A 23,368-nucleotide genomic window follows, 5' to 3' on the forward strand; every position below is an offset into this window, starting at 1 on the left:
AGAAGCATCAGACAGGACAAAGCATTTATGGTACGTGCACTCTCTGTTTCACCTGACAGTAAACCCTGCTGTTAGCAGTCTTGGATACTGTCAGAAATCCCCATGGATAGATCTTGAAAGATATGTTCATTGCAGCCTTATTTATAATAGCCAGAAGCTGGAAAGAACCCAGATGCCCTTCAACAGAGGAATGGATACAGAAAATGTGGTACATCTACACAATGGAATATTACTCAGCTATCAAAAACAACGACTTTATGAAATTTGTAGGCAAATGGTTGGAACTGGAAAACATCATCCTGAGTGAGCTAACCCAATCACAGAAAGACATACATGGTATGCACTCATTGATAAGTGGCTATTAGCCCAAATGCTTGAATTACCCTAGATGCCTAGAACAAATGAAACTCAAGACGGATGATCAAAATGTGAATGCTTCACTCCTTCTTTAAAAGGGGAACAAGAATACCCTTGGCAGGGAAGAGAGAGGCAACGATTAAAACAGAGACTGAAGGAACACCCATTCAGAGCCTGCCCCACATGTGGCCCATACATATACAGCCACCCAATTAGACAAGATGGATGAAGCAAAGAAGTGCAGACCGACAGGAGCCGGCTGTAGTTCGCTCCTGAGAGACACAGCCAGAATACAGCAAATACAGAGGCGAATGCCAGCAGCAAACCACTGAACTGAGAATAGGACCCCCGTTGAAGGAATCAGAGAAAGAACTGGAAGATCTTGAAGGGGCTCGAGACCCCATATGTACAACAATGCCAAGCAACCAGAGCTTCCAGGGACTAAGCCACTACCTAAAGACTATACATGGACTGACCCTGGACTCTGACCTCATAGGTAGCAATGAATATCCTAGTAAGAGCACCAGTGGAAGGAGAAGCCCTGGGTCCTGCTAAGACTGAACCCCCAGTGAACTAGACTGGTGGGGGGAGGGCGGCAATGGGGGGAGGTTCGGGAGGGGAACACCCATAAGGAAGGGGAGGGGGGAGGGGGATGTTTGCCCGGATACCGGGAAAGGGAATAACACTCGAAATGTATATAAGAAATACTCAAGTTAATAAAAAAAATAAACATACATGATTTGAAAAAAAAAAAGAAAGATACAGCTGCCAACACCTAAGGCATTCTTACTAGATTCATCAATGTGTATACAGAGTACATACCCACTATATACACTGTGTATACACTGTGCCCAGGTTCTCTAGTACTGAAGAAGGTCCCTAGACTCCTACATCCCACCAACAATGGGCATCACCTGGCTTTTACCCTACACATCTAACCTAGTACCTCCTGGAATATCAAAATTGTTTTATATGTAAACCTCAGATTTTAAGATGGTGTTGTGCTTATGCTCATATCTGCAAAGCACTTGGAGTATCTCCTCACAGCATAAGCGACTCATTACACAAAAGGGCAGAGCCGACAACTGCTCCTTCCCAGAGGTGCTTGGGGGAGATCAAGCCAATTCTTATGACTTCTACCTATAGACTGGCGAGGAAGGAAGGAGGGGACCTTTCTTTCCACTTTATAGTCCTTTATAGATTCAACACACTGTTCTAATCATTAGAATACTTTTCCTGAATGGGGATAGGAAGACATACTTTTCAGCAGGGTGTTTCGTCAAGTGCAGAAATGAAAGCTTCATACAGAGAAATGTAAAACAGTTCATACGGTGAATTTTTCCAAATGACCCCTCTCTCTCTCTCTCTCTCTCTCTCTCTTTCTCTCTCGTGTGTGTGTGTGTGTGTGTGTGTGTGTGTACATGCTTGCACACCCATGTGTATGTATGTGTGTGGTTTAAGCATACACCTGTACTCATGTGTGTGTGTGTGGGGGATGGTACTGTGAATGTCACAGGCTACCTTTGGTATGTCTTCCTCAATCCTTCTGCACCTCATCTTTTGAGATAGTTTCTCATCAATGAATCTGCAACTTGCCATTTTGGCTAGGCCAACTAGCTATTGAGTTCCAGAGAGGCTCTTTCTGTCTTCTCAATCCTGGAGTTAGAGATACAGCCAAACATAGCTTTCTACATGGGTGGTAGGACATGAACTCAAACACATTGCCCACTGAGCCATCTCTCAAACCAACTTTTTATTTTCTTAAAGAAACCACCCCTGCTCCAGTTTGAGAAAAGAACAATGAGGACACAAACAAGTTACTCTAATTTAACAAGGGAATAAACAAGAGTATCTGGACCAGAGTCTTGACAAACACTGCTGTATCACCCCAAAAGTTCTTTCTTCCTTTTCAGCACACCATAATTAATCCTCCAATACTTAGGTGCTTAGGAAATTTTCTCCCTGAAGCAGCAGAAGTGATTATCATGAATGATAAGTAAATGTGTCAGCATTAGCGCACTAAAGTAAGTCCCATCAATCTACACAGAGACATGCCTCGGGCTGGGAGGACACAGCAGCTGCTCTGAAGAATGGCCTGGGTGGGTGCCATCTTCTTTTCCCTGCTAACATTACAAGTATATTATGTGTAATCTAATATTTGCCAAGCATCGAAAACTGCTTTTGATTGAATGAATTTACTGAAAAGCTTCGTGGATGTAAATAGTCATTGGTGAGAAAAGATTGATTTCTATAATAGGATCCAGCTGTAACTTGCCTTGAGCATGGTCCAAATTCTTTAGGGGAACCTTTGGCTTTTTTTTTCCCTCCTGCCAGTGTAGTTGAAAATGATATGCTATAAGTCTATTTTTTTTTTGGTGGGGGAAAACTTGTTTAAACACATTCAGAATGCCGCTCCTGTTTTTATTGAAGCTAATCCTCCTGTTTTTCCCTTGTTAAGAAAGCTTAAATATAAACACAATCAAATTTGTTCTGTGTGAGCTGGTAAAGCCCACTGCCCGATGGTAATAGAAAGTGGACTGAAATAGCTTTCCCTAAACTTATACCAGAGAGGTGGTGCCATTTATTTGTAAGGCAGAATAATAGCACTACAGACATCAAAGGATCCTGTGCACAATTAAAATTAATAACATTAATTGCAGATGCCTACATTCCACGTTCCCAGGACAGAGACCTAGTGATACCTTCTCCACAGATGGTCTCCTTTCCACTGAATGGAATAAATAGGGCTTCCTGGGGGCCGATATTGATGGCTTATTATTATGAAAAATGTGCAGCCACATTGAATAACATCCCATTCTTCCTATTCTGGAAGGATCAACGGGTTGGAAGCAAAACTACTTTATTAAAGGTAAAACCAAATTAGTGGGCGCTGACGCCCCATGAGCTGGAGGTGGGCTTCTCCATCCTTCATCCTAAGTTAGATGGAACTGATTTCTACAGTCATCCACAGCCCTAGCCAACTGGCAAAGCCCTCACACAAGCCTTTGCACTCTGCACTCACAGTGCTGCTAAGGTATCTCAGAATGCAGAATGCAGAAACACCTCTCTCAAGGAAGGCCAAGTGCTTCAGAGTTAAGGTCCCATCCTGCCAACTCAGTGAGCTGTACCCACTGAGGCTGGGCAGAGCTGGACTGTCCCGAGAGCTCTCTCTTCGGGAAAACAGAAAAGAAACTAACTGATGGCCTTCTATGGAAATACACAGCCACAGAATTAAACTATCAGAGGAGAAGGATGTGATTTTCCAAATCATGTCTACTGTATTTGTGCCTCACTGGAATTAGAATTCGCAAATTTATTCTTGGTGTGGTAATCAGAGGAAAAACTGAGAATAAATACCTAACTAATGTTGGTATTCTTCACACAGCTTAGCGCCAGGTCTCAAGTGTGCCTTCTATGCAAACTGCCATTGTCTAAGTAATTGCTGGCTCATACTTTATATGTATGCATTTTTGGTCTTTTCAGAATGAGCTGATGTGCCTTCTTAGTAAATGGTTGCTAGGGAGACTCATTCTCTACTTGGGCAACTATTTAAATTGGGAGACTTCTTGAATGACCTTAATTGGCTAGAGAGAGAAATCCCGGTTGTAATGTGCCTCCTCTTCTGCGTTGGCTTCAGAAATCACCCGGATGTGTGACAAACATTAAACAAACCATCACTTTGATTTGGTGATCTGCATTCACATCAAAGGTACCATCATCAAACACTTAGCAGAGGTGATGAAAACCAATGTGCCTCTGTAGTGCACAAGGTGGACAGCAGGCAGGGTGTCCTGAGGCATCTGCACAAGGCTCTTTAGAGAGGTAAAAGGGGGAAACTCTGGGTGCTTCTGCATTGCAGGTGTCCTGCCCTGCCAGCTGCTCTCTTTGATTTCCACCTGATTCTTGATAGAGTCTTGAGTTCAGATCAGTTTTGAAAGCTTAAAACCAAAACTACTAGAATTGGGAAACATGGAAAAACCTGTTTTTACAATTGATGGTTTTGATTTATTTTATTTTGAGGCAGGATATCATGATCATGGGATGGCTTCTATCCTGTTAAGTAGCCGAGAATGACCTTTAACTTCTGATTCTCTTGCCTCTGTTCTCATGTGCTGGCGTTTACCACATTGGGTGTGTGCAGTGCTGGGTGTTGAACCCAGGGATTTTTGCATCCTAGGCAAACACTGCCAAGTGAGCTACATCCCCAGCCCCTGAAAAGTACTCTTTTTTAAATACAAGTCAACACTATAAAACCCTAGACCACTCTGTTTTGTAATGTGTTTTAAGGTTATGGGAAAGTCCAACTGACTTCTCCTTTCTATCAAATATGGAAGCAGATGCAAAAAAACATAGTTTAATAATTGAATCAAATTTATGTATGTAGTCCTCTTTGCCTCTTAAACTCTGGAAAAGTATAGAGAACATGAAAGATTAAAAGAGGAGTGTACTGGCTGGTGTTGTGTGTCAACTTGACACAAGTTGTAGTTATCACAGAGAAAGGAGCCTCCCTTGAGGAAATGCCTCCACAAGATCCAGCTGTAAGGCATTTTCTCAATTAGTGATCAAGGGGGAGAGCCTAGCCCATTGTAGGTGATGCCACTCCTAGGTTTTATAAGAAAGCAAGCTGAGCAAGCCAGTAAGCAGCACCCTCCATGGCCTCTGCATCAGCTCCTGCCTCCAAGTTCCTGCCCTGTGTGAGTTTCCGTCCTGACTTCTTTTGGTGAACAGCAATGTGGAAGTGTAAGTTTCATCCCCAACTTGCTTCTTGGTCATGATGTTTGTGCAGGAATACAAACCCTGACTAAGATAAGGAAGTTAGTGGAGATGCCACTTAGTGGCCTGCACTTTGCATACTGGCAGACTGGAGGAGGGATCATGTTCTGTAATTAGCTGAAGACACAGTTCCTCCCATGCCAGTTCTCCATCCTGAATTCAACCAACATTGGATTGAAAATTTTTCTTTGTACTGCATGTCTAGATTTTTTTCTGGTCATTATTCCCTACATAATATAGCACAACAACCATATACACAACAGTTGCAGCCGACAAGGCAAAGGATCTGAGGTGATTTGAATGGGCAATGTCTGTATATTGTGCATGCAAATTGCTACAGTGTTGAGTATCAGGGACATAAGCATCTGTACATTTTGGGACACGGGAAATCTTGGTATTGATTTCCTAGAAACATCAAGGGACATCTATAGCATGTTATAGAACAAAATGAGACTGTTGGGACAATTTTCCTATGCCTGATAGATTTCTTTGTAATATATTTGGGACTAGAGTCACTAGATTCTGGTTCAATGCTAGTGGGCAAGTCATGGTTTCTACCTGGGAAAGTCAGGCAGGAGCCAATAACTGAAGGTTTGTTGTTTGGTTGTTTTCGTTTTGTTTTATTGTTTTTTTTTATTTTTTCTTTCCTACTTGATTGAACAGAAAACAAAAATCACACCCCTCCATAGTTACAGTCTGTGCGTTGTTTGGCAGGGCCTGGGTTAAGAAGGGATGACAGGGCATTAATGTTTGGCATTAACTCTCAAGTGAGACCATGAAAAGACAAAGCAAAGGTGGGAATGGGTGTGGTGGCAACTGTGGAAGACAGTAGCCTCAGCAGAGATGGGTGAAGAGGATCCATCTACCTGTCAGGGCATCTGTAAAGAGACCAGTGCCTGGAGGAGCAGGCCTTCTTGCTTTCTTCAAAGGTCATCACCCTCTCCAGTGACAGCTGAAGACTGGATACCTGGAGACCCACAGGCACCCTCAGAAAAGGGAGGGCAGGCAAGGGCAGAGATACTGACAAGAAACCTAGGAAAAGAGACCAAGAGGCCCAAGAAGGAAGGAAAAGACCAGGTGGCACCACTTGGGTTTAATTAGATGCTGGAGGGAGGCTTGAAGCAGAGAGCAGAGACACCTGGGGAGTCAAAGCTATAGGCCAGGGGCAAAGGTTGAGCAAAACAAGTCACCTGGGACCCCTGATGGAGGCAATCCTCAGAGGAACTAGTGAAGAAGCACAGGGGGAGGCAGGGTGGGATTGCTGGCAAATGAAGGGAAGAAAGGAAACTGGGAGGGAGGAGGGAGTTGCAGGTGCTGACAGAGGTCTCAAGGTCTAGGACACACTGAAGGGGTGAGTCTGTTGACTGGATAGAATACAGGTAAACACTAAGCCAGATGGGCTAGTAGAAAGGTCTGGCATACAGCCTAATGAGTCTTTCTCCTCTTAGATCAGTGGTTCTCAGTCTTCATAAGGTTGCAACCCTTTAAGACCCTTTAACACAGCCCCTCATATTGTGGTGACCCTCAACCATACAGTTATTTTCATTACTTCTTTATAACTACAATTTCGCTACTGTTATGGATGATAACGTAAATATCTGATAAGTGATCCTTATGAAGGGGCCTTTGAGAACCACTGTTTTAGATTGTTTTGTTTGCCCTAAGCATCCACTGGATAACCTCGTGACTCTGTGAAGATCAAGTCAGATTTTCTCTTTCCTCATTTATTTATTTTGAATATGTTAAACCTACAGAAGAAGAAAAACAAAAACACCCTCTATACTCATGAATTCTTTACACCATGGTTGCAAATGGAGGCCAGTTTGCTTTTGTGTTTTAGCTTCCCACTCTTTGTTTTGACCCTTTTGAATATCAATTGCATATATCATGACAGTTGTCAATGGTGGGTGCTTCAATACATCCTAAGAACAAGGCCCTTGCATTCCAAAATATCAAGATACCTTGGGAAATTTTCATTCATTTATTTAGTAGCTAATATTCAATTTCCAGGTGTCCACCAAAGTTCACTATTACCCTTTCCAATCCAAAAACCAGAGATATCTGTACAATGCATTTATGTCTCTGTGGTCTATTTTAATTTGGAACATCTTATTGAATATCTATTGTTTGCTAACCCTGACAGATGTTCTTAAAGATGGAATCCACCTCACTCTATTTTTGTTGTAATTTGAAATTTTTCTCTTGATTAGATTACAAGTAAATATCATTGGTTAAAAAATATTATTTAAGCAATACTGTTTTTTCAGAGTGAAGCTGCATCCCAGGGTTCTGTGGCTTTCTTATGAGTGCATGAATCCTTGTTTTTTTACAATTTACACTGATGTCTTTGTTTAAATTTATAAATTATTCTGGTTACAAACAGACAGTTAAAATAGTTAATAGCCAGGCACATTCTGGTCACTAAATTGGATGCTAAGATTCAAGGCAAGGAAAACGATTTGGTAAGGAAACTGTACTGTAGGAATGTTGCTGCCCAAGTGAAAATTCTCTGGCCTGGACTCCATGGGGTGTTTGTCTGAGAACCCTGAGGAACAGTACTCTGCCCATGGTCTTCCCATGGAGAGGGCATCAGCATGAATCTTTGTGAAGAACTTGGAACAGAACATCCCATACCTTGGCCAGAAGATCCAGGTTCTGGATGCCACACAACTGCAGAGAAGCCCACCCCTTCCTTCTGTTGTCCTTTTTCCATTTTGTTTATTCTGAGATGAGGGTCTTACGAATCCAAGACTGCCCTCAAAGTTGAGGTTCTTTATCTCCAAAGTACTGGTTAGGCAACCCAGTGCTATTATCCTGCTGTATTCAGATCTTTGGCCATGTGTTAGTCTCTTCTCTGGAACACTGGTTTCTAGATAGTATTTTACAAATATAGTCTACATTATATACAAAACATACATACTTCTAAATCCAGATAATATACTCCACATCATATACATAATATGAATATATGCTATATAATAAGTAGTCAGGTAATAGTGAAATGACTTTGAAATTGGTCAAAAAAATCTATTTAAATTTTCATTTAAGTATGAATAATACAATAATTATTTTAATAATTAAAATAATCAAATAATTGAATTAATAATTATTTTCTAAAATAAACTATGAAAACAAACTACATAACTAAATAAAATAATAATGAAAGTAAATTAGTATCTGCATGTAAAAAAAACCTTGAAACAAATCAAATCAGTGTTGGGAAAGTCAATGTCTTTTCATGTAAAGAACTAGCCATTTTCTTCATAAACAAATTCCAACAGTGTCTTCTTTTCTTGTAGAAATGTTATAGCCAGTGTATCCTTGCATAGCAACATACATCATAGACTCACGGCTTTATCCCTTCCCTTATCCAGGTGTCCTAAAGATTTGAGTAATCTCATGGCTTCTATTTGTTCCATAATATTCAATCGGACAGCACTTGACTAGTTGTTTCCTTCTGTTATTTCATTATTATATTTGTTGTTATAGTTATTTTAAAGTACATTTTCTGTAAACATTACTGGAAATTTTAAAATGAGAAATTACAATAAAGTTACCACATCCTAACAAGGTAAACAAAGATATTAACAGACATTGTGGAATTGTCCTCTGAAAAGTTTACTTCAATTAATCCTCCAAATAAGTTTATCTTACTTTATCATTACAAGGGTGTGCATTCTTGTAGCTAACTGGTGAACTCTTGGCTTGTGCTAATTAGCAAATGTCCCTAGGGTGATTTTCTTCTTGGGATTGTATTGTGAATATTTCCATCATAGTTGGTCTTAATATATGCATAAACACTTTTATGTGAAAAAATCCAGCCTTATTTGACTATCCTCTACACATTCTGTCATTTGCCTGCTGACACTGATAGTACTTTTTTTTTTAAGGTTTAAAGCCTTTAAAAATTATGTTGTTGAATATCTGTGCATTCTCCCTATTAAAATTATGTTTCTTGACTTGGCAGGTCTTATCTGTTCTGAGTCTATTAAGAGATGAAACAGAACAGAAGATCCTACTTTCTGCTTGGTGTCCCATATATTTTGTTTGAAATTTGAATCTATACAGAACTACTTTGTTACAAGGGCTGAGGTGGGGAATTTGAATTTATATGCTTTCCAAGTGGCATTCAGTGGCCTCCAGATTCTTGATGAATATATCTTTCCCCACTAATTTGGTGTCAGTCTTTCATTTCCCACAGGTAAATGGGCTTGTGGCAGAAAGATGAATAGTTTACTCTTAATAAAAATGTAGACTAAGGCCTTGTTAGTTCCTGTGTATGAAATGTTTCCATTGGTTTTACTGACTTTGGAAACAACATTTAGAGAATTTCTTTCTATTACATCACTGAATCTATCACTTAGCATTTATTTGTTGTTTGCTTGCTTGTTTTGACCAAACCAAAGAACTTCTGTGTCACAAATGATGTTTTCTTTCACAAACTATCCTTTCATTCATTCCCCCCCCGCCCAAAAGATATGGTACAATTCTAAACACAGTCAGTTCTCTTACACAAAAACTCACAAGCCAGCTAACATCACTGAAATGATGTGATTTGGTGTCTTTTAAGTCTTGCCTAGTATACCTTCTAGGGTTCAACTTTACATCTTAGAAAACTAGAGACATGGCTAATTAAGAGCCATGGAAAAAAAACGGCAAGTGAGCTCATCATGCTAAGAGTGTCCTATCAGGAACTCACTGTAGAGACAGCATGGAGTGTTGGCCTCTCATGGTGAACACTCAGTTTCCACAGACTGGTGCTGCTCTAAGTACCCACCACCTGGCTGTTTGAAATGGAGCTGTCCTTACAAGACTGAAAACTGCTCCTGGGGAGGTGATTCAATAGGTAAGTCTGCCATGAAAGAATTAGGACATGAGTTCAGATTCCCAGAACCCATGTGAAGCTTGATGTGGTAGTAACCCCAGCACCTTAGAATGGGATGGGAGACAGACAAAGGAGAATCACAGAAACTGGCAGGACAGCTAACCTGGTGCAGATCATTGTATAAAACAAAGATACATCCTCTCACACAAGGTGGAGAGCAAAGACTGACACTCAAGGTTGTCTTGTGAGCTCAACATGGGCTTTCACATTCATGCACATGAACACACGTGCATACACAGGGAGAGCAGACAGGGAGAGGGGAGATGATTCTGGCGTGACTTCCTCTTCCCATCCTTCCATTCTGCGTTGTTAAGTATTACAAAAAGTGCCCTGCCGAAAGCAACTTCTCAACACATACTGCTGAGTGGAGGGAAAGATGGGAAAAGGAAGGACAGATGGACACTGGAAGAGACTGATGCGTGAAGAGATAAATGACTGGTCATCACCTTTCACGGCTCAGCAGTAACTGCCGACTGATCGTTAATCCTAAGAGAGCGATATTTACCACATCAAGCTGAGTTTTATCAGAGCACATTCTTCCCACCTTGTCAAGGAAAGACATGCATATAAATAGTACTTCCACCAGAAAGTCTAGGTTGCCCGGGTTCTCATCAAAATGACAGGTTTACTTTGTATCATGATATAATTCCAAATTTTTTTATTTAGCGTTTCTGTGAGGGCTCTTCAAAAGAGTGCATCCATGTTCCTGTTTCCATTGGGGACACTCAAGACTTCTTTCTCCCTGATTTCAAATATAAACCCAACTAGAATGGGGGCTCCTCCCTTCACCAACCACAATGAAGAATGCTTTATAATAACCATGACTTCCGTATTTTAAAATGTAGACAGTTAAAATTCCAGCACATGACATCCAAATTACAGACAAAAAACAGGCAAAAAACAAACCAACCAAAAACAACAAAACCCCACAATCCAAGACCTTCCTTACACAGTGCTCCAAAGAACAAGTCACTTCACCCTTCCTTCCTCTCTTCTCAAACATGCATTTACCTCGTACCAGGGATACAACTTGCGGCCTCTGAGCACGATGGCAAAGGTGAGTGGGACTCCTTGTGTTCGGGATGTCAGGGAGCAGGATGCAGACCCACAAGCCTCTGCTGTGGGCCAGTCACCGAAACAGAGGAATCCAAAGACGCTGAGCAACACGCCCATCAAAGCCTGGCACCCCAAGACAGGAGTCTGAATCGAGTATTTCTGCCTGTTCACGGTTCACTCTGGCGGTGTTTTCACACCAATCATTTGCCTTCTTGTGTGAATCCCCACCACCTCTTATTTTTACTCATTCCAGAGGGTGTTCCTCTGTAACAAAACTATTTTAAAATAGATTCATAGCAACCATGGGAATCTTAATAACTGTCATTCATCCAGCAAGTCTTTAAATATGGACCCCATGCTAGGAGTTCATGTTAGAAATCCAAAGACTGAACTCAACTCCCCCACTCGTCAGGAATTCTTCACGAGTTTCAGAAGAATTGTATTAAATGCAAATAAGCGTGTAAGATTTGACTTTGCTGGAGATGAATGAAGTTTGGGATTCTAAATGTTAGTTCCAGGGAGCCAAAGACTTGAAACTGTACACAGTTCAAAGTGACGGCGGAAATGAATGGGGACGTGTGCGAGGAAATACAAAAAGTTGGTGAAACAACAAAATGCAAAAATTTGCCATTCAGACATGCAGAGAGGGAAGCTCACTCAAGTCACCAGGAAACGTAAACATAAAATCTGAGTGACGACTTGGGTGACTTTGATTCAGTGCATCATGCGCCTCCACAAGGAGGAAGACGTAAGGGTGAGGTTGATTCAATGACAAAATGATCAATCTAGGGGAGTAAAAAGAATGGAGAACTGAAAATTACCTTGGGTAGGAAGTAATAAGCACTTACAGGGTCATTGATAATACTGCTAAAAAATTGGAGGGAAGGTTAATATAATTTGAGTTATATATCCTAGCATAATGATAGGTCTGGAACGGCCAGCAGCAGCCTAACATCTTGCAAACTACTGTGGTCTTGCTACAGTTTTTGACAAGGAAACATGCTTCTAATAACACCCATGAGTGGTCACAGTGCTACTGTGTGACTAGACACTGTAAAAAACAAAACAAAACTGTGTTTAGTTATAAGGTGGTCTGGTTTGGGCACTAGGACACAGGACTAAAAGCAGTTCAGAGATGATTCGGGGGTTAAGAGGGCTTGTTGCTCTTACAGAGGACCTGAATTCTGTTCACAGCACCTAGATGGTGGCTCACAGTCCTGCATAGCTCCAGTTCCAGAACCTATGCCTTCTTCTGGCTTTCGTGGTATTGCATGCATGTGGTGCACATACATGAATGTAGGCAAAACACTCATATACATAGAACAAAATAATCTAAAACATGTAAGAAGGAGTCCAGGAAGGCAGTGCTAAAGGTGATTCTGTGATAGAAACTGCAGTTCTCCAGGAGCTCTTACGGTTCACTGGAGACCAAACTGGTGCCATGCATGTACCATTCTTGTAGAAGTTGTCATAATAGCTCACAGCTCATCAAGGTGAGGTATGGAGTCCATGTGGGTGGGGCAGGTCTTCTTAGATCTACTCCTGGCTAGAAGGGGTGAATCCAGGTGTTTCTTGTGGCTTGGTAGGCTAAATAATTCAGTTGGTAATGGGTTTGCTGTGCAAGAGTGAGTTCAACCCTCTAGTAGCCTTGTAAAAAAGCTGGTGCTTGGCCTGTGTCTGCAATCCCAACTCTAAGGCAATGGAGACAGGAAGATTTCTGAGTCAATCCTAGCCAACCAGTACAGCTGAATTGGTGAGTTCCAGGTCCACTGAAAGACCCTGTCTCAAAACATGAGGTAGAAGGGAATTAGGGAAGACTCCTGATGTCAACCTCTGGCCTCACCCACTCACATACGGATAAACGTATAGATACAGAAGAGGGGAAGGGGGAAGGAGAAGGGAAGGAGGATGGAGGAAAGGGGAAGGAAGAAAGGAAAGAGTAAGAGAGGGAGGAAAGGGAGAGAGAGAGAGAGAGAGAGAGAGAGAGAGAGATCAATTTTTCACAAGGTTACTTTGTGAAGTCATCCATGGTCTTAACTTTGTTTTATTTTCTTAATTCAGAGCAAAGACATAGCTCATAGTATCTATCTGCAACAGGGCTAAAGTAACCTTTGAGGCCCATAATCCCACAGTGAGTCATGGTACCCAGATCAGTATTTGCAAGACCACAAAGGACACATGATGCTTCCCCACCCCAGCCCCAGGATGACACCCTCATCACAGCATCCTCTTGGCTTCACAGCAGTGACTTCTCAAGTGACTCCCATGGGACTCTTAGAAGCATAATTCTAGTTCATATTGATACCAATATTTTTCTTTCAAATCATCTAAAATAAACGGCATCTGTACATACATGTGCAGTTATACTCTCCTATGTGTGTGCAAGAGGCCAGATGAGGACACCAGGTCCTTCTGTTTCCATCTTCTAAGTGTGGCCTGTGCATGGCCACACTTACATCAGCACTGGGGATCTGAACTCAGGTCTTCACACTGTGCATCAACACTTATCCATGGAGTCACCTCCCCAGCTCCTAAAATGTCATTTTGACACTCGCCTGAAATTAGAAAAGTGCTTCATTCTGGAAAGCCTCTTTGTCAAATTTCAGACGGTGATGTTTTCAAACTTAAAATACGTGTTTTTCTCTATCACAGACATGGCCTGAATATTTCATGTTTTGTTTCTCATTTGCTGTACACATCTTTACAATGTGCATCATAGTCAAATGTTCCTAACAGATGGTTTCAAGTCCTACATATTATATAGAATTAAGTGGTTGGCTTTGTAAACAAATGCATCACAGATTAAAATATTTTACAGCTTTTAAATGTTGAAGAATGTTCAATAGCAGCACATTTATAAAAATACAAATGTAAACATAAAAACACTAAATTATACTAAAGGATTAGCTAACTGCTCATGAGGTGAATTATCCCTCTAAAAGAGCTACCTTTTGGTAGGGTTCCCTGCAATATAACCTCTATTAATCTATAGCTGACCATCAGTTTTACCTTGAGTTGGGCCTTGTTTTTCTCCGTCCCATTCCCAGGACTTTATCTGTATTCTCTGTAAGGCCTCCTTCATATTAGGAAGGTAGTAAACTGGACACAAGCCCACTGTGTTCTCTTCATGTTCTCTTAAGCAAAAGCTTTCTGAAAGAGGCTGCAGCTACAGGCCCAAATGGAACTTAGAAAGATACCTGCACTCTCCAGCACAGACCCCTAATATTAGGTTTCCACGAGGGATGAGTCTAATGGGGACACCAAAGTTGTCATCTAAGGGTTAGTTTACCTGAAGGGAATGCAGGAAATTTCTGAGTATATTTCAGTTAACGTCATCACATGTTGCTGTGATGAATAAATCCACAAAGGCATTCTCTGTCAGATGTGGCTTCACTTTACCCTTTTTAAGACAGTGCATAACCACCTTTTCTTCTGACGAGACTTATAAACTTCATTCTGTATTTCTACTGAAAGAGATTTAAACTCAGGTTTGACCTTTGATTTTATCTACTAACCTGTATGGGTGTATGCACGCATACCACCACACATGTGTGAAAGCCAGAGGACACCTTTCAGGACTCCTTTCACTTATACAGCCTGGAGACTGAACTCAGGTTATCAGGCATGGTGGCAATTGCTTTTACCTTCTAAGCCATCTCTCTGGCTCTCAACTCAGTTTTGATTATAAGAAGAAAGGATTTTTTAAAAAATAAACAGGCTTTTTGACAAAATATAGGGACCATCACAAAATCAGGAAGTTAAGCAAAATTCTCACCTACATGTACCAGCCAGCTAGTCATTCATCTTAGTGCATTTGGATGTGCGTGTGTGTGCGTGTGTGTGTGTGTGTATGTGTGTGTGTGTGCGTGTGGGGTGTGTGTGTGTGCGCGCGTGCGTGTGTGTGTGTGTGTGTGAGTGTAATACATGTTCCTACTCCATTGCCTGTTGGCTGCACCCTGTGCTCTTTCCTATGTTAGTGTCTTTGATTTCATGTAGGACCCTTCTGAAGACTTGGGAAGGGTCTGGGAATCGCACTATTAACCTTCCAGATACTGCTCCAGGGATAGCCTATAAACACCAATGATGTAATCTGGCCATCACTGCTTATCTGGGTAGATACAAAAGTAGGGTAGAATTTTAAACAGCTAATGTTTCAAAAAATGGCTTCCTCTTAAGAGGAGGTCCTGAATTTTACCACCTATGCCAGGAGGCTTACAACCACCTGCAGCTCCAGTCGAGGGATCTAACTTCTGTGGCCTCTGTAGGTACCTGTGATCTGGAGCTAGTTTCTGGGAAGGAGTCCGGTTTGCCTCTGTCTCTGTGATCTTTGTACTCTTACAGTTGTCATGTCTTCTAGTTGCATGGCCCTAATGTGTGTAGGGAAAGTCACTGTACTCCTGCTCAAGGCACCCGTGAGAACTTTGGGTGAGCTTGCAGTCTCCTGCTTTTCTACTATAACAAGAGTAAGGAAGAATTTGAGTAAAATTACAGCAGCCAAATCTTTGTTAGGCTTTTTAAAAAAGAATCACCAATTTTGTTATTAATAGTATTAACCATCCATTCTCTTGAAATTTGACTGCCATGCATCAGAGATGAAAACCCCTAAGAAATCTGCAATCTTGTTTTCTACATGTAGTGGGACTACCAAGTGATAAAACCAATGGACACTTAGGCATGACATTTTAGTGTGTAAGAAGTATGAGAGAATACAGCAAATACAGAGGCGAATGCCAGCAGCAAACCACTGAACTGAGAATAGGATCCCCGTTGAAGGAATCAGAGAAAGAACTGGAAGAGCTTGAAGGGGCTCGAGACCCCATATGTACAACAATGCCAAGCAACCAGAGCTTCCAGGGACTAAGCCACTACCTAAAGACTATACATGGACTGACCCTGGACTCTGACCTCATAGGTAGCAATGAATATCCTAGTAAGAGCACCAGTGGAAGGGGAAGCCCTGGGTCCTGCTAAGACTGAACCCCCAGTGAACTAGACTGGTGGGGGGAGGGCGGCAATGGGGGGAGGGTTGGGAGGGGAGCACCCCTAAGGAAGGGGAGGGGGGAGGGGGATGTTTGCCCGGATACCGGGGAAGGGAATAACACTCGAAATGTATATAAGAAATACTCAAGTTAATAAAAAAAAAAAAAAGAAGTATGAGAGAATTAAGCATCTTGGGTTCAAATAATTAATTGTAAGCAACTGCATATTTGTAGAAAGATAAAAGTGTGAACATTTGTTATGCAAGGTTATTTGAGAAACATATAAAATGTGAAGCATTTGGGTCATATGCCCTTGTGAACAAATACATTCCTGGGATGGGAACTATCCTGGCAAATGATCACCTTCGTGACCCTTGGCTTTTGGTTCCCAAACTGCCTTCAAATGCCTTTGTCTTTGCAGACAGAGAGTAAGACTACACTAGGGTTGGCTAGTTAGCAGGAAAACAGACTAGAGAGAACACACCCTAGAAGAAAAGGAGCAGGTTAAAACCCTGCAAAACCAAGAATCATTAGAGAGTAGGAGGATACTCGACTCTGCAGGGAAAGCACTTACTCCAGGGGGTGCTGACTGACACTTAGGAATACACATGGACTACATCTCAGTGTCTAGACTCTAGGTTCTAAACAACAGAAGTACTGGATGTCTTGCCATCTGCATGTTTAGACACACATGTGCAGTCACAGGTATGAAAGCCAGTCTCTCTCAGATGGAACCCCAGATGGACAGGGATATATCTGGATGGCCATGATGAGGGCTGTGGACATATGTGGCCTCTGCCATAAGTGGAGGACTTACCTGCAAACTCCATGTGTTTGCAAACCCCATCTTACTCTTCCTTGAATACAGCTTTCCAGAGCCTTGTGTCCTCTGCCTGAGTTGTGAAGAGTGGCATGACACAGAGGAAAGCTCTTGCCGTGGCCTCAGCCTGAAGACCTGCACTCATAAGGCAGTTTCTACCTCATTTCAGATCCTGGTCTTCTTGGACCATCTCACGGCAGAACATATGTATCCTTCACTGTGCTCAAGAAAGCGTGCTCTTAAGTTGTTAGGAACTTTGCTGGGGCTGGATAGATGACGTAGGGATAAAAGGGATTGTAATACAAGTCTGAGTCTGATCCCCAGATTCCGTGTAACAGCTGGATACAGTAGTGTAAGGAGTCTGCACACTTAGCATGCCCCTCTGGAGAGAAGGGAAGGCCTGTGCGCATGCACATCTATGCACATGTACTCTCACTCTCTCTCACACATATCACATACACGTACACACACATGTGTACACACACACACAGCCCTCACACATACAAATTAACAGAAAATATACTTCACTTCTGTGTGACTCTTCAGAACCATATTCCCTACAAGGCAGGTCTAAAGGCCTTACCAAACATGTGCCCCAACATAATCTGTCTCATTATCAAGAGACAATAAAGATGTCTATAGAAATGCATGATAGGAACAGCTTTATCTACAATAAGAAATTCTGATGACTGGATTAAGTTTAAACACTTTAATCAACTATAACAAATCAATTATCATATATAAAAATTCTGATTCATGCATCAGATTACATAAATTATACAACTGTCACATTATACAATGTTTATATACTTTTGTACCTGCAAAAATGTATATGAGTTACTAAGCATTGACTTAGGAATGTAGGGGTAGTACTTTTCAATTATAAATAATGCTTACATCATTCAAACACGTGCTAAGAACATACATTTCTAGATCTGCAGCATTTTCTTCTGTACCTCACAATACAAACAATCTAGAAGCTTCAGAAATTAAAAGACCCTAATACCATTAGGTAACAGACTTCAATTCCATTGTAAGTGGTTGATATTTTTTGACAGAGAAAAGTAAATGAAATAAAACGTCAACTTTAGTTTAATGCTTGAAGAGCTTCTACACATCTTATTAGATACATCAGGAAGCCCTTCATATGCAGATTAATTAGTAAAGGTGCTACCTATTGCATATTAAATACTTCCAAGGACAGCATCTGGATTATTAAAGTTATAAATCTGTGAAAATGGGGGGCTTTCAGTATGTGCTGACAGACCCTCTCCAATAGCACCACGAGCTTGCAGTGCAGTCCTTCCCTCTGAGAAGAGATCAAATGACTGGGCATGCTCACACTTCACCCACACGCACACACGAGTGACACCTACTGCACCTAGAGACAGATGATGGCACAGACAGCAAGGAGTCTCAGCCTGCTTTTCTAATCCAGGTAAGCTGCTTTTAATTTTTAGGGGAAAACAGAAGCTTAGTGTAACAGTTACTATAGATACTTAGAGATAGCAGGTCTTTCTTTTTTATTTCTCATTTTTAAAGATTCTCCTTGTTAAGAATAAGCACTCACATGGTGGTGGGAAGCAGGGTGCAGGAGGAATGTGGAGATGGGAAGGGGAACATGAAGAAGCAGGTCGGTCACTAATGAGCTTATTTACTTAGGTTTCCACTCGTGAAACCCTTTTAAATACAAGGCAACATTTTCACAGCTGGAAAATTACAACTAGAACTTGATTTACTGCCAAAAGCAATACATGTAGTTATGTATAATCTATGAATAATACTACATTCATGGGAGGAGGGCAAAACTGGGGTCAATGCAGAACAGAGCAGCAAAAGGCAATGCTTCCAACACTTACCATGAGTGGCTTACATGGTATCTTATATACAACTCAAAGCAATGACCTTGGTATTTAAAGAATGACACTTGTCCCAGTGGCAGGGTGGGGTAGCAATACTGTCAAGCTGAGTTTAGAACTGAGAAGAGACTGGTTGTAAAATACTGTTGTTATTGTTGTTTTAAGAAATAGTTTAATTATGTAACAGAAGTGTGTTAACTTAGATCAGGCTTGATTCTGTGATTTTAAAAAAACTTGTTGATAGAAGTGTTTTTGAGTATATATTTTTACGCTAAAATCAGAAATAAAATGTCCTTAAAAATCTACTGTACATGCACGTTTATTTCCACATCTAAGTTAATATAAAAATAAATCATTGAATATTCCATGTTCCATTTGGAAGATAACCAAGTGTCTTTCTGGCCTTCTTCCTACAGTGCCCAGCCCCTACCTGCCACTGCTGTGTTTACTTTGGAGCTTGTTTTACTTGTAAGTCTATGTCAACTAATGATAAAACATTAAGTTCACGAGTGAAGTTCTGACCACTAGAACACATTTTCCAGAGTGTAAATGCAGACTTTTCATTTGTCTCAGACATTTGTTTTTACTTAGCAACAACAATTGGACCTCAGATAAATCTCACTGCCTATCAGACTGTTCCTGGACAAAGCTTTCCTTCAGATTCTGAAAAGCATTCAGTCAGGCAGTCAGGAAGGCTGTTGAATCCACATACACAGATTATAATGGAGGCAAAACTGTGCCTTATGACTGCCTCCTCATAAAAGCAACAATGCCATTTGAACCAGGCTTTTTAGGTAAGATTGATGGGAAACTTATTCCGAGGACAAAAGCAACAGACAGCTCAGGTCTCAACTAGACTGAGACTCTGGAAAGGACACACTTGGCTAACACATGTTATTGCACCTGCAGACAGCTCATAATACTAAATACATGAATGTAGGTGCTTTAAAAAGTTGTAGAGGCTCAGCAATGTCATGGTCAAAATATGCTAAGAATTTGATGACATCTAATAAATGTTAATTTTAAATGGCACCATTAAAATAATATTTACCAAGACTTCACATTGGAAAATCAAATCTACTTTAAACTTTGAAGTTTATTACAGAATCACATCAATTATTAATTAAATGGAAGAAAAACATTGTAAAAATCCATTTTTCCTCCTCTATTTTAATTTTAGAAAAGTACTGAAGTTTGTATTTGGGGAAAAAATTCACTTCAAAATCCATGTTTTCCAGAAAACCACAGAAACTCAGAAAATATAGATAACAAGGGATTTTGTGACTCAAAAGAATAAGAAAATCAGCAGAACTATAATCTGTGTTTTCATTTGACTTTCAGGGAAGTCTTACTAAAAATGCGCCTCACTACAGGGCTAAGGAGTGCACCCAGCCCCAGCCTCTACGCAGCAGCTCTTCCCTTCCTCAGCTCAGAAAGGCCGTCCACTTCAGTGTTTAGAGCTGGAAGGTTAAATAGCAGCAGAAGATCTGCAGTGTTCTCATCTCATCCCTTTTCACTTTACATTTTAGAATAATTTTATACAACCACAGAAAGCTAATCCACAGAAAACTACCATTCTAGGGAGGCAGGCTTAAACAAAGACCCCCACAGTGTGACATCAATCCCCAAGGGTGGATGTGGGTCGCCTCACGCTGAACTGGTGGAAGCCTGCTCTCAACACTCACGGTTGCAGTGAGTCTTTGGTTCAGGGCTCAAAGGCAACCATCTGTTCTATTAATGAAATTGAAATCAAGCCCACCTTCCTTGCTAGAACTTGCTGTTGCCTTGGGTTATCAGGCAATAGACAATCCCCCATCCCCCAGCTCACTGTTAGGTATAACTTACACAGTTGTCTCTGCTCTCAATACACAGTATAACAAACCATACTACCCTATCTCTTGCTTACACTTCCATAAACTCAAACACTAGCAGAACATTGGCTGAAGAAATCCATGCTTCTATGAAAAGAATAAAGAGCTCTAAATTTTGTTATTCTTTGAGAAGAGACTAGAGATCATCACTTTAAGGGGCAGTGATCGGGGATAAAGTTAGAAGCTGGAACTGGATGTAGTGAATCTCTTCAAAATCAGGGTTCAGAGAATCAGGACTGGGTTGAAATAGCTTCTCCACAGAGGTGGGGTGGCCCTGGTGACAAGTGCTCCTGGGAGTATACTGCAAAAGCGCATTCTAAACTCTGAGATTGATAGCCTAACCTTAGAGGCAACCACTTGTTTTTAAATGTCTTAAGAACACACGTGTATATGAGGTATATGCATGTACTTTATATACATAAACACTGAACATACATAGTCAGGTATGAGGAACGTTTTTCAGTAGTGTTTATAATGAGCAGTGTTCCTGACACTGGGTGTGTCTACAGACTGACTTCTGAGAATCCAACCACAGTATTGGTTCTGCTTTATGGAATCTATTCCTGAGGAATCACTCATGGCTCCTGAAGATATTTCCAGGCCTATGGCAGACGGGGTCCAGCACCAGTGCCCAAGTGATGCCAGAGAACTGCTCAGTCATCCAGGCATGGCTCATTTTCGGTTTAATAATTTAGAGTATTTTACCCACTCCAAAGGTTATTCTTGATAATACCTATGAGTATGAACAGGGCTGACAATTGTTCCCAGTGACGGAGGGGAGGAGGTGAAGCCTGACTGTGCAGACTCTTCCAGTAACATGTCCTTACTCCCTTCCTGCTCGCTCGCTCTCTCTCTCTCGCTCTCGCTCTCATTCTCGCTCTCTCACTCTCTCACTCTCTCACTCTCTCGCTCTCGCTCCTCCCAGGTATAAACAGTCCTCTTGACTCCCACTAGCTATTGGTAAACTTGCCAGCTTTCCTGGATGGCTCATAGGGCACTCGCAGGATGCTGGGTGTCTCTTCCATCACCCTGACAAGGAGGTTGTCGATGTAGTCCTCTAGCTCCCGGATGTGGGTGTCCTTCCTCCGAAGGAGTTCTTTGTGCTTCACCAGCTCCTGCAGCACCTCTTCGTAGGTCAGACTCCGGTACCCAGCCGTGGCATCGAAGGGATTGCTATCCTGGAATGAGATGCAGACTTGCTTTAAGCAGGCAGGACACAGATACCTACTGTGTATTAAGAGCTACTCATAATTTCACCTTCTAGTTTTGCTGAAGCTGACAAAAGTTTCTCTCCAGCTGTAGCTAGAATCAGGGGACAGTTCCTGGGTACTGCTCAATCCCTGGCAGGAAGGAGAGCAGGCAGACCAAAAGCCTGACTCAAAATCTGTATCTGAAACTCCTTCTTACAACTGGAACAACTTCCTAGAGCCAGAGACTGTCTTTATCAGTGAGAACTAAACCACAACACGAGTGCTGAGTGTACAGCTCAGTGGCAGAGCACTTGCTTAGCATGCAAAAGGCCCGGGCCCATCCCCAGCATATTAGGGAGCTGGATAAGACATGCTCTGTAGTTTGAAACCACAAGTTAGTCAATATAATGGAAATAGAGTAAAACTAAGCACCTGCAGGAATCTAGTCAAAGGACTGCCAAGAAGCTATAGAAAACTGCACATATGGACACTGTCCTCACAGAACTGCTTCCTCTAAACGTAGACTTGTATTCCATCTGGGTTTTTACTGACAATGGGTGTGAGAAACAGAAATGCCAGGCTGATTCTCTAACTTGCTGAGAAACGATGAAAGGCTCTTGGAACTAAACCAACGAGCACCATTCACAGGTACGGCTTCTGCCTTAGCTGACCAGCATGGTGAGCTGAGTCTTCCTGAGTAGTGGATGTTTCCACTTCTCATAAATCACACCCATTTGTTTGATGTTGTTTCCCTTTTTGCCCTGTTACCAGGAAGCTCAGAACTTCCACATTAGTACTCATGGTCAGGACAGCTACATGTCCTTTCATCTGACTTGTTTACCTAGCTAATGATATTCAATTAGTTTAAAAAGTCAAACAAAAGCATAATGCAACCAAAAGAGGGTCTTACTTCAACCTGTTTTATTCTAATAGTGTCATGACACTGAAGTCTAAAGAAAACACCTTGTGACAATGAAGATGGGCCCTTTAATATTTCCCTAGATTTCAATGGGATTTAGCTTTCCAGTGTGTAACTGTCTAGATACAAAATAGCACAATTTATGGCCTTAAAACATAGTTCTATTCCCTAAACCCAACAATTTAGGATGATTTGCATCACTTCCTGCCAAACACTCCCATCTTACTTTAAGAAAAATCAGCTAAAATACTAAGGAACCTCGTGTTCTTGTTCCTAAGGTGGACTCATCTGTCCAGCAGAGGATTAGTGAGGCCAGAGGGATGCAGAGACTCTTATTCCCATGGAGATCCTATGTCTCTCCCATCTTCAGCGTCTGCTGTGACTGTGCTGTGTGTCTAGCTCTTCACTAAATGCTCCTCCTGCCAGATCCCAGGGCAGAAACTAGAGTGATACCCCAGTCCCTCCAATGTCCCTTCTTCCTAGATGTACAAATTTTAGGCTGAGAACTGTCTCTCAGACTCCAGGTTTCAGAGTTTGGGTAGCAACGGCTTGCAACAGGTTTCACACTCGCCAGGCAGAAATTGGCAGTAGGGTGAGCATGGACAATTAACAAACTAGGGCTCATGGTTCAGTGGCCTGTCACAGGCTAGGGAGGTGTG

The 23,368-nt window shown here is 41.6% G+C and overlaps 1 protein-coding gene across 4 annotated transcripts in view; it reads right to left on the reverse strand.

Moving 5' to 3' along the window:
* Rab11fip2 (RAB11 family interacting protein 2) overlaps positions 1-23,368 on the reverse strand; it is a 171,867-nt gene that overhangs the window by 113,482 nt on the left and 35,017 nt on the right. For 3 of the 4 annotated variants that reach the window (XM_063288295.1, XM_039110359.2, XM_063288292.1), the window contains exon 5: positions 21,571-21,778. In XM_063288295.1, the coding sequence (XP_063144365.1) occupies positions 21,571-21,778 (208 nt within the window). Of the gene's footprint in view, positions 1-21,529; positions 21,779-23,368 lie in introns of those variants that run through there. The other variant, NM_001107447.2, reaches the window with a different exon arrangement.

The sequence above is a fragment of the Rattus norvegicus genome, chromosome 1, assembly GCF_036323735.1.
Source record: "Rattus norvegicus strain BN/NHsdMcwi chromosome 1, GRCr8, whole genome shotgun sequence".
Classification (NCBI taxonomy): domain Eukaryota; kingdom Metazoa; phylum Chordata; class Mammalia; order Rodentia; family Muridae; genus Rattus; species Rattus norvegicus.